Source organism: Excalfactoria chinensis, chromosome 5, assembly GCF_039878825.1.
Source record: "Excalfactoria chinensis isolate bCotChi1 chromosome 5, bCotChi1.hap2, whole genome shotgun sequence".
NCBI lineage: Eukaryota > Metazoa > Chordata > Aves > Galliformes > Phasianidae > Excalfactoria > Excalfactoria chinensis.
Window position 1 is genome coordinate 42,875,969 of NC_092829.1, and position 13,766 is coordinate 42,889,734.

A 13,766-nucleotide genomic window follows, 5' to 3' on the forward strand; every position below is an offset into this window, starting at 1 on the left:
GAGGGCACCTCAGTTTGCTTATCTGTAGACTGACGCAGAATTTATGGCACATCAGCTACGTTTGTTACACTGCAGATCTTAGAAATGTGGTCATCCAATGGGACTGGTGCAGTGAGTGCTCTGAAGTGTTTTAAGCGTTCATCTCGAGGTGCTGGCCTTTCTTTAACTTCCAGGTGCGCCTCCTCCCGGAACTGCTGCGCTATTGCAGGTCTGGACGATAGCCTGGAGGGGGGCAGAGGTGTAGGGGGTGTCCCTGGGAAGAGATAGGAAATAAAACTGATGTAATATTTCAGCTACAAGACATACTGGCTTTACCTGCTAGTTTTGAGTATTGAGGAATTTTAAGGATTTGATTTATTATTTAATTCTGCCCTTAACTGGAAGGCTGAGGTCCTTTTACGTCTTCAGCAGCATTGCTATGCTCAGTGAGAATTAATGAGCTGCTAATGGTGCTTTCCTGTGGCTCTTGAGTGGCAGGTTTATCCTGATTTATGTTCCAGTGCTTACCACTTGCTTTTGCATTTCTCCAGCACACTGCGAGTGTAGCAGAAATGCAAGTCATGGCCTGAAGCAGTGATTGAGCACCTGGTGGGAAGGCAGGGCCAACCCAGGGGAGCTCAGGTGTCTACAGTGCAGCTGAGTGTCTGGAAGGGGGGTAGCCAGGATTCACTCCTTCCCAGCCCTCATTTAAGAGTTGGCAGTGGAGGCAGGGGGTTCTCTTTGGGGTTCTTCGTGTACTTGAAGCCTTCTGAAGGTAAGCAACTTCTTTCCTTTTTTTCTGTGCCAACGGCCGTTGTGTTTCAACAAACCCCCACTTGCTGCATCCTAGGGCTTTGCTATGCTGTTGCTGTGCTTTCCATCATGTTACAGAGGGCAAATGAGAATTAATTTACCTAAACAAATATGGGGCTTCTTGTGATGGCTGAAGCATCTGTTCAGCATTTCATTGCTTATTAACGTTTGCATTTCAATGCTGGTTACCCAATGATGGTATTTGTGAATACAATGAGAAGTTGGAGTGTTTTGCATGATTAAAACGTCTAAATACATAGTGAAAACAGCCTCTGGGAAGAAATATGGGAGTGCTTTTAAAGTAGGTATTAGAAATGAGAAGCCAGAGTTGCAGTATTCTCTGCTTCACTTTAAAGTTGTGACTCACTGAAGATTTCAACTTTCTTGGGTCTTTTGCAAGCTTGCTCAGAAACTCGGGTTGTTCCATTTTCATACTACAGTTTGTCTACGTTAGAAGCATGTTGCCAATTTGTGGAATTCCATTTGTAAGGAAAATAAACAGTATTTAGTTCCAGTTTAGTTTCAAAGCTGCAGTAACTGAGAGTCCATAGTGTATCAAGCAGATCATCTGTGCTTGATTAAATGTTTGGGAAACTAAGAGCTCAGGTAGCTGGGAATGGTATCAGTTCTGATATCAGCAGCGATGTTTTTGCTGAGTTGTGTGGTTTAGGTCAGGCTTTGTTTCACATATGGTAAGCGATGCAGCATGAGAGGCTGCGGGTTGTGTTTTCAGGTGTCTTTTGTTCATCAGCTGAATTCTACTGATTGGTAATTAACAGCACATAAGCTGCAAGGAGCAGCTAAATGCAGCTAAGTGCTTCCTGGCACACTCCAGGGCTTATATCCACGTGATACTGAATCCCAGTCCATCAGGACCAGGGCTCTGCCTTCATGGTGAGTGATGTTTTTGGAAGTGTTTCTCACTACTGAAACACTGCGGAGGTGGTAAAATGCCTTGAAAAGACCTCAGGCCATTGAGCTGCTCTGCAGGTTTCTGTATTGGAGGTGATCCGTTACCAGGATCTTCAGTGGAGGAAAACAAAGTGAAAGCTGCTGGGAGAGCCTAATTACTTCAGTGTGTCAGCTGTTGGCAAATAGCGTGACCATGAAGGCTGTTGTGGCTGCGTCTAAGTGGCCACAAACTTGCTGTGATTTGCTAGATGCTAGAATGCAGCATTTGCTGTTTTTAATGGTTGTTTGTGTGTTTTAAATAGGAATGTTTCTGTGCTGTGCAATGTAAGCTGGGAGGGGGCTGAGGAGAGAGGCAAGGAAGCTTATGCAGAAAAAGAAATCCCAGGATCACGAAACTGTCACGGCTCTGTATGATGCTTGTACATCTGGCAAGCATGTCTGCATGCACCTCCTATTTCACTCAGCTACAGTAAGTCTATTTCTGTGAGGTACCAGGGCAATATCTGGGGATGAGTAAGCCAAATTAATGGCTGGTCCTCATGTTGGCAACATAACTTCGGGGCTTGAGAGTGAGAACAAGAAATAGTCAGGTATAACTCGTGCTGCCTCTTTGAGAATAGAATCTCCCCTCTCTCAGCACAGGAGTTCTGTCTAGAGGGAAAATTAATGCAGAAACTCCAGCATAGTTGGGAAACAAGTAGGAGATGAAGGAATACAGCAAACTCCTTACACACACAGGTATTGTACCATAGACACAGGTGTGCTACTAATAAGCAAGGCATGTGGATGGAACTTGGAAGCTAAAAAGCAGCGAAATATTTCTTTAAATCACTGCATTGAGAGTCTGCTTCAAAAGAAGAGGGAGGAAGAAAAACGGCAGTGAAAGGTGGTGAGGGAGATGTTGGTTGGTGTCATGTGTTTGTTTGTGAAGGGAAATCAATTCTTGGACCTTTTCTCCCTGAGCAGAAGCAAACCCAGGGACTTGCACTTTGAGTAAGCAGAATTCAGCAGACACGTATAGAGACTTGATGGAACACATGCTGTGTTGCTACTGCAAGTCCAGGGAATGTCTAAGTAAAACACAAGTAGCTACATAGGAAAACAAGAAGGCATCCATTTGTTTGATATTCAGGAAGGAACAATTTTTGTTAACATGCAGTTATTGTGTACTACAGCAAACTCAGAACTTGAACTGATCAAATGCATGCATGACTGAATGTGTCTGGAAATAAAACTAACTGAGCAGTCTTAGTAGCAAAATATCTTTATGGAGCTGCAGGTGAATAGCTCTATCAACAGTGCTGATATTTCACTAAAATATACCATAGGAAAGCATTCAGCTAGTTAGGAAATGGAAAACCAATTTGTCTTGGCAGCTGACTACAAAGGACTTGTATGCTAGGGAATGTTAGGTGGCAATATCCATGCAGTTAGACCATGCAGTTAGAGCCATTTATTGATGTCTTAACACAGTGATTTTGAGCTCACTGAGTAGTGTGTCCCACCAGCAAATACTTTGCCACTGTACTTGTCTGATCTCACAGCAGAACTGCACAAAAATAATGGTTATGTTCTGTGCAAGTCAGCGCATTTGTGGAACTGAAGTACTTGCACATGAGATGCACATAAGTCAGTATCATGTGTACTCAGTGTTTGTACCTGTGAGAACCGTTCAGTGTCACTGAGCTAAACCGGGTGAGTTTACACAGACCTTCGCCTCCCACTTTGAACTAATCATGTTTGCTTGCTCCGGGCTTTCTGAATTGCAAACCATCAACAACACTCAGTCAGATGGAAGACTGGGAGTAGCCTAATAGACTAGGAATAGTTTGAAAAGATTGGATGGAAGTAATTGCACTGTACACAGAGAAATAACAGCTCCAGATCATTTCTGGGGAATAAAGAAAAGTAAATCCCTATTTCTCAACTCTCCCCATAGTCCCAAGCAAAATTTGGAGAAGTTGCATGATCTAGCAATATCGGGTAAAAAGGAATTTCCCTCTAGTGGGTGGAGATGCTTTGCAAAGCTCCGTGTCTGTGGCAGAACTAAGGAGGTAGTTACTGTGGTAGTTTTCTTTAGTTTAGAAGGAAACGACCGGTAGAGGGCAGCTGAAGGCTTCAACTGGAACGTACTCCCCTAGTGTTAATATAGCACTAAAATTTGCTCAGGAATTCCGAGAGTTAAGGACACGTAGTTAGTGAGCATAGTACTGAACACTCGAGTCCAGGGATTACAGAGAGCTGGGGAAGAAGGAAACGTGCGTATCTCACTGGCTTCAATATGAACTCAAAGGCAATGTTGAAAGCACTTTAGATTTTGTGGAGTGTTGCTGGTTTTTTGTTTTGTTTTGTTTTTTATCCTGGACTGGGACCTGTCAGCTCTGCAGGCACCAGTTTGCTTGGCTGAGGCTGATGTTGCTATCTCAGCATTGTAATGCCAGGCCTCACACAGCTGGTGAATGTGAGTGCCTCTTAGGCAGTGAGCCCTCCTGCAGGTGGGAGTGCTGGTTGCTTGCTCAAGTACAGTTCTGGATCACAGCAGGATCTCTGTTCCGTGGTGCTGTGCCCAGAGTGCTAAATGTGGAAGCCAGAGGTGTGGAAGTAGCACTGAAGCTGGCCAAGTGTTTCACATGCTGGGCGCTCTTCAGGACTGATGGGCTGTCTTGTAGCAATACCTGGTGTTCAGGGCTGCAGTGGTGAATTTATGGAACCGATGGTGCACAGCTGGTCTGGATTCAGCCTTTGTTCCCCATGGCAAGAATGTGAATCAGTGAGTTGGAGATGGTGCAGGAAGTGCTGTGTGCACCACTGCCCTACCTGGCAATCCTACCTGCAAACCTACTGCAGGCTGGGCAAACTGTAGCTGTGGTATGGAATTCAACAGTGAAATGTGAAGCTCCTTACTGGTTAATCCCTGTATGATATTGGGTCATGTCTGTGAAGGGCAACAGAGAGGGTTCTACTGATACCATTCAGGGATTAATTTCATAGAATTGTAGAATCATAGAATGGCCTGGGTTGAAAAGGACCACAATGATCACTAAGTTTCAACCTCCTGCCATATGCAGGGCTGCCAACCAGCAGACCAGGCTGTCCAGAGCCACATCCAGCCTGGCCTTGAATGTCTCCAGGGATGGGGTATCCACAGCCTCCCTGGGCAACCTGTTCCAGTGCATCACCGCCCTCTGAATTTCTACCTAAGCACACATAAAATGTGTAATCATCAATGACTCCTTAGTGTTTCAGCTAAGCCTTCACATCAGATTTCAGGTTTCATTTTGTAGCTGCTCTGAGCAGTTCAGGTAAATATGATGAACTTCTGTGGGGGAAATGCAGCTGAATTTCTCTCCAGTGTAAATCCATTCAAAAACTAGTTAACGTCAGAAACAAGGGCACAGTTCAGAAACCACATCCTGAACTCGTTTGTAAATGTTGTTACCAACAGGAGAGTTGCTTGGATCTACTGAAGTAAATTACTTCACTGTAAGTATTCTTTAACTGATTGGAACTTTCATTTATATGTGGACTGCTTTCTTTGTTTTGGTCTAGGATGTGGAGCAACAGCAAACCACGTTTTCTGTCTTGTTTTATGCTTGTCTTCTGGATCTCACTGGACAAACTGCCAGTGAAGCCTCCATCTTGGCTTCCTTATTTTAAGCAAAAAACCCCACCTCTGTCACTGAATTTCCCGTTATTTAGACAGTGAAGACAAGTATCAGTCACTGAAACTGAAAAATGCTGAAAGTTTTATTGATTGACATAAGAGACAAGATGAACAGGGAAACAGCCTCTTCCCTGCCACCGCATAATGTCTTTTAAAAGCATCGTATCCATAAAAATGCTATGCAATAAAACTTTCTCTAGTCATAAGAGCTGAGTGCAGTGTTAGCCACAATGTTTTCTGGTTTTGTTTTTGGAGCCAGTAAAACTTTTCCCACAATGTCAGTTTAGAGATCGTACTGATACGTATTGACATATTTGCATAATATACAGAAAGATATTTTACATGGTTGCCTCTTTTGCCTTGAAAACTATATCACTTAAATAAGAAATTATACTGAAGGGTGTTTTGGCTTTTACAAGTAGGAAAAAAGAGAAAGTAATAATAAACAAATATCAGTTAAAGAAGGAGCAGAGGTTATTTTGAGGAAGGCGTGGTTCCAGCTTTCCTAGGGTCTGTTTTTGTTGCTCTTGCAATGATCATACCAATATTTGGCTGATTTTTGATTGGTAATCGTCTGCTTCAAGGGCTTGTGGGTTGCATGCATTTATACACTGGCATTGATCCACATAGACGTAGCTATAATTGATGCTCGTTCCGTTTTGGCAATTCAGGGTCACCTCTCTTCTGTGGCTGCTGAGCTCTTGGCAGCAAGTACAGTCATGTTGCATCTGGTTTGCCTTAAGAGAATACCTGCGTTCCACCAGAAAAAGAAGAATTTCTCATTAAACATCAACAAATAGGAGCATCGTGTGAATATGATTTTAATACAAGAAGAATGGAACTGTTCTTGCTTTCTTTTAGTCTCATTCTGTTCTAGAGCCTCATACACACGTTAATTTTGCTGATGTTCTATGACTGATTAAATTAAGAGAGACCACAAATACAAACAAAGTGGAAGCGATTCTAAACTTACATGGAGGAGCCAGGACAAGTCCCTTCACAATATGTCAACTCAACAGCTTCAGAAGATTCGCAGTCTTCGTGTTGGATTACAGTTTTTGTGCTGTAAGTTTTGCAGTTAGGAGCTTCAAAAGAATGGGGAAAAAAAAGATAAACATGCCTTAAATCTCTAGCTCAGAACTGAATGCTAACACAACTTTGAAGTGTGTGATGTCTCATTGCTGAGACTATGTGCAGCAGCCCACAGTAGATGGTGCTCTATACTGCAGCTGGAGATTTCAAGTGATTTTTTGATCTTGGCTGTACAGTGCGTTTGGAAGATAGAAGCTGAGGGACTGACTGTTGGGGGTTTGATTTGTGATATTCACTGACCAGGAAATTCACTTCTTCCTTTAGAAGCAATGGTATAGAAAAAGTTACTGGTAAGTGGGAGCTTGGTCAGCGAACAATCTTTCCTCCAACTCAGATACAGATCGAAATCGAACATAATTATCTGTAAGAGGAAAACGCTAGCTGGGCCATTACTTACGTTTACATATCTTGCAGCAGCCATCAGCAGTAGTCTCTGCTTCATCCTTTGCAGAAATAAAGGATTTATATTAAAGCACAGATGATGATACCGAGCGCGTTAACAAGTCAGCATCACTAACACTCAGCAAAAGGCTTCTCTGTGATGAACACTGAATGAAACCACGGGTGCCTCGCTGGCTGATTCATCACCACAAAAATCCTGAATCATTGTGAGCTCGTGTAAAAATACTGAGCTTCTATTTGTTAATGTTGTTACAGCAATGTTATTTTCCTTCTTAAAACCTTCCCGCAACTTCAGTGATAAAACTTGTTTTATTCTTCCTTACTTTCTTGCCCTGTTGTTCTCCTACACTGTATCAAGTTAATGCTGAAGTGATAAAAACTTACGGGATCGCACTCCAGTGGGCCGTACTCCGGACATACTTTTTTACTTTGAACTGCAACGTATTGATCTTCAATTAATTCACACTTGTAGTGGCTGCAGGGATCAATCGGCAGAATCTTACCAACCTGAGATTTTAAGAGAAGGAAAAACATGTTTTTTTCCATTGTAGTCAGATGCTATATGGTTGCTTCAAAAATGTTTGAGTTATGCTCTCACACCTCAGAGATTTTTAGATGGATTTGGACTTGTTTCATGTGGCAAATGGGAGAAGCCTAATTTTGCAAACTGTGGCTGTCCTGAAAATTCATATCATAGATCTTGGGACCAGATTCTTTCCAGGAGCGTGCAGCCATAGAACAAGGGGCAATGGGCACAAACCGGAACACAGGAAGCTCCATACAAACACAAAGAACTTATGTATTGTGAGAGTGACAGAGCACTGCAAGAGGCTGCCTGGACAGTCGTCTTCTCCAGAGGTATTCAAGAATTTCCAAGTAAGTCTTCAGTTCAGAAACTTACATTTTTAGTTTGTGTTAGTGTTGTTTTCAGAGTAATTTCAGTGTTAAATAAATTCTGATTGGGAAGGGGATACATTGGCTGGTGGGAGAAGGAAAAGATTACTTACTTCAAGCACAACAGTCTCATTTTTTAGCTGAATTCTGCAAGCTACTTCATGACACTTCCCACAGCACTCTCCATCCTCAATCCTATATTCGTAACCCTACTCGCAAGAGATAAAAGTATGTTGAGTTGATGGTGGAGGGTTCCGGTCTCACTAGAATACAACTGTTTGAGGGCTGACAGGGCATCCCATTGAATCTCAACTCACCGGCATGCAAGATGTTTCACACTTAAGTGGTTCACACTTCAGAATGTTCTTCCCAGTGAGTATATCTTTCTCAGAACTGCAGGTACAATTCTTACATGAATGAATTATAGATGTTCCTCTCTGGAAAATGGGAATGAAAACATAATGTTTGTTTATGAAGTGTCTTTATAACGCACAGGCAAAAGTGAAAGACTTGCTGCATACTATTAAGCTTACTAATATGCAAGTGATCAAAATATCTGGCTTTGTTTCTGAAGGTTCATAGGGTTATTTCAAACAACACCTGATCTTTCATAATATATCAGCTCCTTTAGAAACAAAATATTAATTCCACAAATGGAAGAAAGCTTTTTTTATGAAGTACATCGCTAAAAATGATGCGCTCCTGTTTTAAGCTTCTTGAGGAACAGAGGTTAGGGCTATAAGCTGATGTGGATTGGGAAAAGAATTTTCCAAAGGGCTTTTGTGGTAGAAAGGGTGTACGTTTAACTTATAGTAAAGTGCCACTGTAAGTATGTTGTGCTCACCTCAATTATTTTATCATTAATCTCACAGCTGTTGGGATTTACCTCTGAAAAACAACCAAAATAACAGTCAGCAAACTCACACTGTGGGAATGCATAAGAAGTAAAGATGCTATCGACATTTGTTAATAGCACAGAGATTATGGAAAATATGAATTCAAGCTCTCTATGTGCACAAACCAGTGTAGCTGGATGTTAAAGACTGTATCTTTTACTTAGCTAGAAGAGTTGAGCAGAAATAGCAGCATATGAATACCGTAAGAATGATTATTCTTTTCCGTACATCAGCAATTCAGTTTCTACTTACTGCATATAAGTTCAGGACAGCACAGGTCTGTTACCGGTACTACAGGTAAGGCAACAAATCCTGGTTCACAAACTGCTTCCTGTCTTTGGCATAGGAGAGGCTGACAATGCGCTGTAGCAGTGAGTGAATCGCAGACGCACTCCTGGCACTGACTTGTCCATTTCTCTCCAGGCTGAAAATACATAAATGATTTATTGTGATGTGCCTTTTCCCTCTAGTTAGGTCACCTTGACTTAGACTCTCATGCTTAGTAACGATTCCAGATTTAAGTTTTGGTACCATACACTTTCCAACCTTAAGAGCAGGCAAGCTGGGAACAATAAAATAAATGTCTTCTATGTAGGAAAAAAAAAAAACAACAAAACCAACAAATTCATAGCTAGTCCGCTTATTTTTATGATGTTTGAATATCTTCTATTCTTATAAAGTCTCTGCTATGGTATTAGTGAACCTTTCTATCTCTAGATGTGTTAGAAACCTGGTAGTACAAGGCTGAATTATGTTTTATCAGGATATTCTTCTGTCATCAACTTTGCTATTGAAATAATGCACACTGATTTGAGTCAAGGATAGAGGATAGAAGTTGCGCTGTTTTTGCAATGGTGATATATTAAAATAGTGAAGGGAATCACCTTTCGTGGAGGACTGACATCAGTACAGTTTCTTTCTAGTGGAGTTGTGAAGGATGTTGCTGTGGTTGGTGAAGTAGAAGGAAATATATGTTCTGTGGATGTAGAACCTTGTGTCTCTCTGGACATCGAAGTTGAAGGAGTTGTAGGGCATGGCCCCTGAAATGGGGCAATTTCACATTCGTTGCTGCAAAGTGCATAAAAATTACACCCAGCCTTATCTATTCTGTTGTATACAACTTCGCCTGGAGAGAAAAAAATGAAAAAAAGGTAAAAGACCAATAAAAATACTAAGAAAAGGTCCAAATAACACAAAATATTGTGAAAACATTAAGCGCATTACTCTGTTAAAATGATTGATCTGTTTAAGATGATTTTTAGTAATTATCTTTAATTGAATACATTATTAAGGGATCCTAATGCTTATGAAAATTATTATAAGCATGAAGTAAGAGGCTTACCGGGAGAAAACAGATTACCATGCACACGACAAAAACACGGAGTCGTTTCAATTGATTCTGTTGTGGAAGGTGTGGTGAGGGAAGAACTGGGGACTGCAGAAGTGCTTGTACTGTGGCTTGGTGGTGAAGTACCAGCTGTTGAGAACAAAAAGGTTTCGTTCAAAGCACAGCACTTGGTTCTCATAATTGTTACATATTACAGGAGTCTGATCAGAATCTGCACAAACCAAACCGATGTTTGGTTTCATTCCAGTATTTGACCCGCTTACTAGAGTAGAGACTGTGCAAATCTTAATGCTCTGTACCAAGTATCATTTGGGATTTTGCAAATATTTGTGCTTTCAGCATTAATATTTTTAACATTTCAGACCAATGTCACCTTAACGGTCAGAGTGAGAAATATGAAGCCATGGAATCTGCTAAAAGACATAGGATGAGCACAATGGCTGATAGAAGAAAAATTTTTTCTGTTAAAAGAATCACATGTTAAAAGAAACACTTCTAATAGTAGAAGACACAGAAGAAAATTGTAGCAGTGATATTCCAAACAACTAACAGCAAAAATAGCTTTCTGATTTAGATGATGACCTACCAGAACTCCATGAAGTGGAGGACGGTGCTATAGTCTGTGTTACTCCAGTGGAGATAGCTGTAGGAGAGAGTATAGTTGAAGAGCTGGGCAGTGAGCTGGTAGTTGTAGGGACAGTGGATTCCGTGCCAGAGGATGTTATTTTGGTAGTGCTGGCACTATTGGTAGGTGTGGTTGCAATAGTGGTTGGATTTCTGGTCACAATAGGAGAAGTCTTGGTAGTGGCAGAGCTGCTGGTAGCTGCAGTGCTCTGTGTAGATGTAAAGATGGTGGTGGCTGTGCTTTCTATAACAGGAGTGGTCACAGTGGTGCTGGCACTGCTGCTAGGTACAGTGCTCCGTACACTTGTGGATGCAGTGGTGGTGTAAGTACCTTTTGTTGGAGGGGGAATAGTCTTTGCTGTACTTCCAGCTGTGATTGTGGTTGTGCCCGTTGTCGAAGGGCTGGTGGACTTGATGACTACTGTGGTGCTTGTGGTGGTAGTCAAGGAAGACGTGGAGGCAGTAGTGGGTATTTCTGGTGTCGGGGTCTCTTCAGTGGAGCTTCCTTTAGGAGTGCTGCTAGTTGCGTTGCTTGTTGTGGTGCTTGGAGTTGTTAATGCTGTTGTGCACTGTTGGCGGTCACAGCACAGCACACTGACCTGGTAGTTGAAGCACATGGGGTACTTGCTGTTCTGATCCTTGTTTCTGCACACAAGCCCAACATCCAGGCTGCACTTGACATTCTGGCCCAAGATCTGCAGGCTCCTCTCAGGGTAGTTTTCAGCACGGCACTTGATGTCCTGTGGCTGGGAGCACAGCTCAAAACCAGCAGCACGGATATTTGCAAAGGTCTCAAAGTCTCCATCCTGGCTCCCAGAGCTTGGGAAATCCACATCAAACCACTGTGTCCAGGTACAGCGCGGCTGGCAGGTGCCTGTGGTAGAGGGAGTGGTGAAAGCAGTGGTGGGGGTGCTGGGCCCAGTGGTTGTAGTGGGGAAGACGGTGGTTGTGCTCCCTGGTACAGGAGGAGTGTTCTTGGTGGTGGTGGCAATGCTGGTTGGTGTTGTGCTCCCTGCTCTTGTGGATGTGATGGTAGTCGTACCTGTTGTGGGCAGGGGTGAGGTCTTGGTGGTGCCGGCACTGCTGGTTGGTGTGGATGTCTCAGCACTTGTAGATGTACTGGTAGTTGTAGTTTTTGTTGGAGGGGGTGAGGTCTTGGTGGTGCTGGCACTGCTGGTTGCTGTTGTGCTCCCTGCACTTGTGGATGTGATTGTTGTCGTACCTGTTGTGGGAAGGGGTGAGGCCTCGGTGGTGCTGGCCCCGCTGGTAGGTGTGGTGGTCCCAGCACTTGTAGATGTAATGGTGGTCGTACTTTTTGTTGGAGGGGGTGAGGTCTTGGTGGTGCCGGCACTGCTGGTTGGTGTGGTGGTCCCAGCACTTGCAGATGTAATGGTGGTCATACCTTTTGTTGGAGTGGGACCAGGGCTTGTTGTACTTTCAGATGTGATTGTGCTTGTGCCTGTTGTTGAAGGGCTGGTGGTCTTGGTGACTACTGTGGTGCTTGTAGTGGTGATCTCAGAAGATGTTGTGACAGTAGGGGAGGTAGTGGGTCTTTTTGTAAGTGTGGTTGGTCCAGTGGAGCTTCCTGTAGGAGTGCTGCTAGTTGAGGTGCCTGTCGTGGTGCCTGGAGTTGTTAATGCTGTTGTGCACTGTTGGTCACAGCACAGCACACTGACCTGGTAGTTGAAGCACATGGGGTACTTGCTGTTCTGATCCTCGTTTCTGCACACAAGCCCAACATCCAGGCTGCACTTGACATTCTGGCCCAAGCTCTGCAGACTCCTCTCAGGGTAGTTTTCAGCACGGCACTTGATGTCCTGTGGCTGGGAGCACAGCTCAAAACCTGCGGCACGGATATTTGCAAAGGTCTCAAAGTCTCCACCCTGGCTCCCAGAGCTTGGGAAATCCACATCAAACCACTGTGTCCAGGTACAGCGTGGCTGGCAGGGGCCTGTGGTAGAGGTAGTGGTGAAAGTAGTGGTTGGGGTGCTGGGCACAGTGGGTGTAGTGGGGAAGACGGTGGTTGTGCTCCCTGGTACAGGAGGAGTGTTCTTGCTGGTGGTTGCAATGCTGGTTGTTGTTGTGCTCCCTGCTCTTGTGGATGTGATGGTAGTCGTACCTGTTGTGGGCAAGGGTGAGGTCTTGGCGGTGCTGGCACTGCTGGTTGGTGTGGTGGTCCCAGCACTTGTAGATGTAATGGTGGTTGTACTTTTTGTTGGAGGGGGTGAGGTCTTGGTGGTGCTGGCACTGCTGGTTGGTGTGGATGTCTCAGCACTTGTAGATGTACTGGTAGTTGTAGTTTTTGTTGGAGGGGGTGAGGTCTTGGTGGTGCTGGCACTGCTGGTTGGTGTGGTGGTCCCTGCACTTGTGGATGTGATTGTTGTCGTACCTGTTGTGGGAAGGGGTGAGGTCTCGGTGGTGCTGGCCCCGCTGGTAGGTGTGGTGGTCCCAGCACTTGTAGATGTAATGGTGGTCGTACTTTTTGTTGGAGGGGGTGAGGTCTTGGTGGTGCCGGCACTGCTGGTTGGTGTGGTGGTCCCAGCACTTGTAGACGTAATGGTGGTCATACTTTTTGTTGGAGTGGGGCCAGGCCTTATTGTACTTTCAGACGTGATTGTGCTTGTGCCTGTTGTTGAAGGCCTGGTGGACTTGGTGACTTCTGTGGTGCTTGTAGTGGTGATCTCAGAAGATGTTGTGACAGTAGAGGAGGTAGTGGGTCTTTCTGTAAGTGTGGTTGGTCCAGTGGAGCTTCCTGTAGGAGTGCTGCTAGTTGCGGTGCTTGTCGTGGTGCCTGGAGTTGTTAATGCTGTTGTGCACTGTTGGTCACAGCACAGCACACTGACCTGGTAGTTGAAGCACATGGGGTACTTGCTGTTCTGATCCTCATTTCTGCACACAAGCCCAACATCCAGGCTGCACTTGACATTCTGGCCCAAGATCTGCAGGCTCCTCTCAGGGTAGTTTTCAGCACGGCACTTGATGTCCTGTGGCTGGGAGCACAGCTCAAAACCAGCAGCACGGATATTTGCAAAGGTCTCAAAGTCTCCACCCTGGCTCCCAGAGCTTGGGAAATCCACATCAAACCACTGTGTCCAGGTACAGCGCGGCTGGCAGGTGCCTGTGGTAGAGGGAGTGGTGAAAG

The 13,766-nt window shown here is 44.2% G+C and overlaps 1 protein-coding gene across 1 annotated transcript in view; it reads right to left on the bottom strand.

The window, feature by feature from the left end:
- Positions 1–41: 41 nt before the first annotated feature.
- LOC140253313 (mucin-5AC-like) overlaps positions 42–13,766 on the bottom strand; it is a 53,580-nt gene continuing 39,855 nt past the window's right edge. Inside the window, exons 31-38 of the mRNA XM_072338828.1 lie at positions 10,587–13,751; positions 9,995–10,129; positions 9,537–9,778; positions 8,074–8,193; positions 7,870–7,965; positions 7,247–7,369; positions 6,858–6,903; positions 42–253 (exon numbers count right to left, since the gene is read on the bottom strand). Of these exons, the coding sequence (XP_072194929.1) occupies positions 42–253; positions 6,858–6,903; positions 7,247–7,369; positions 7,870–7,965; positions 8,074–8,193; positions 9,537–9,778; positions 9,995–10,129; positions 10,587–13,751 (4,139 nt within the window). The remainder of the gene's footprint in view (positions 254–6,857; positions 6,904–7,246; positions 7,370–7,869; positions 7,966–8,073; positions 8,194–9,536; positions 9,779–9,994; positions 10,130–10,586; positions 13,752–13,766) is intronic.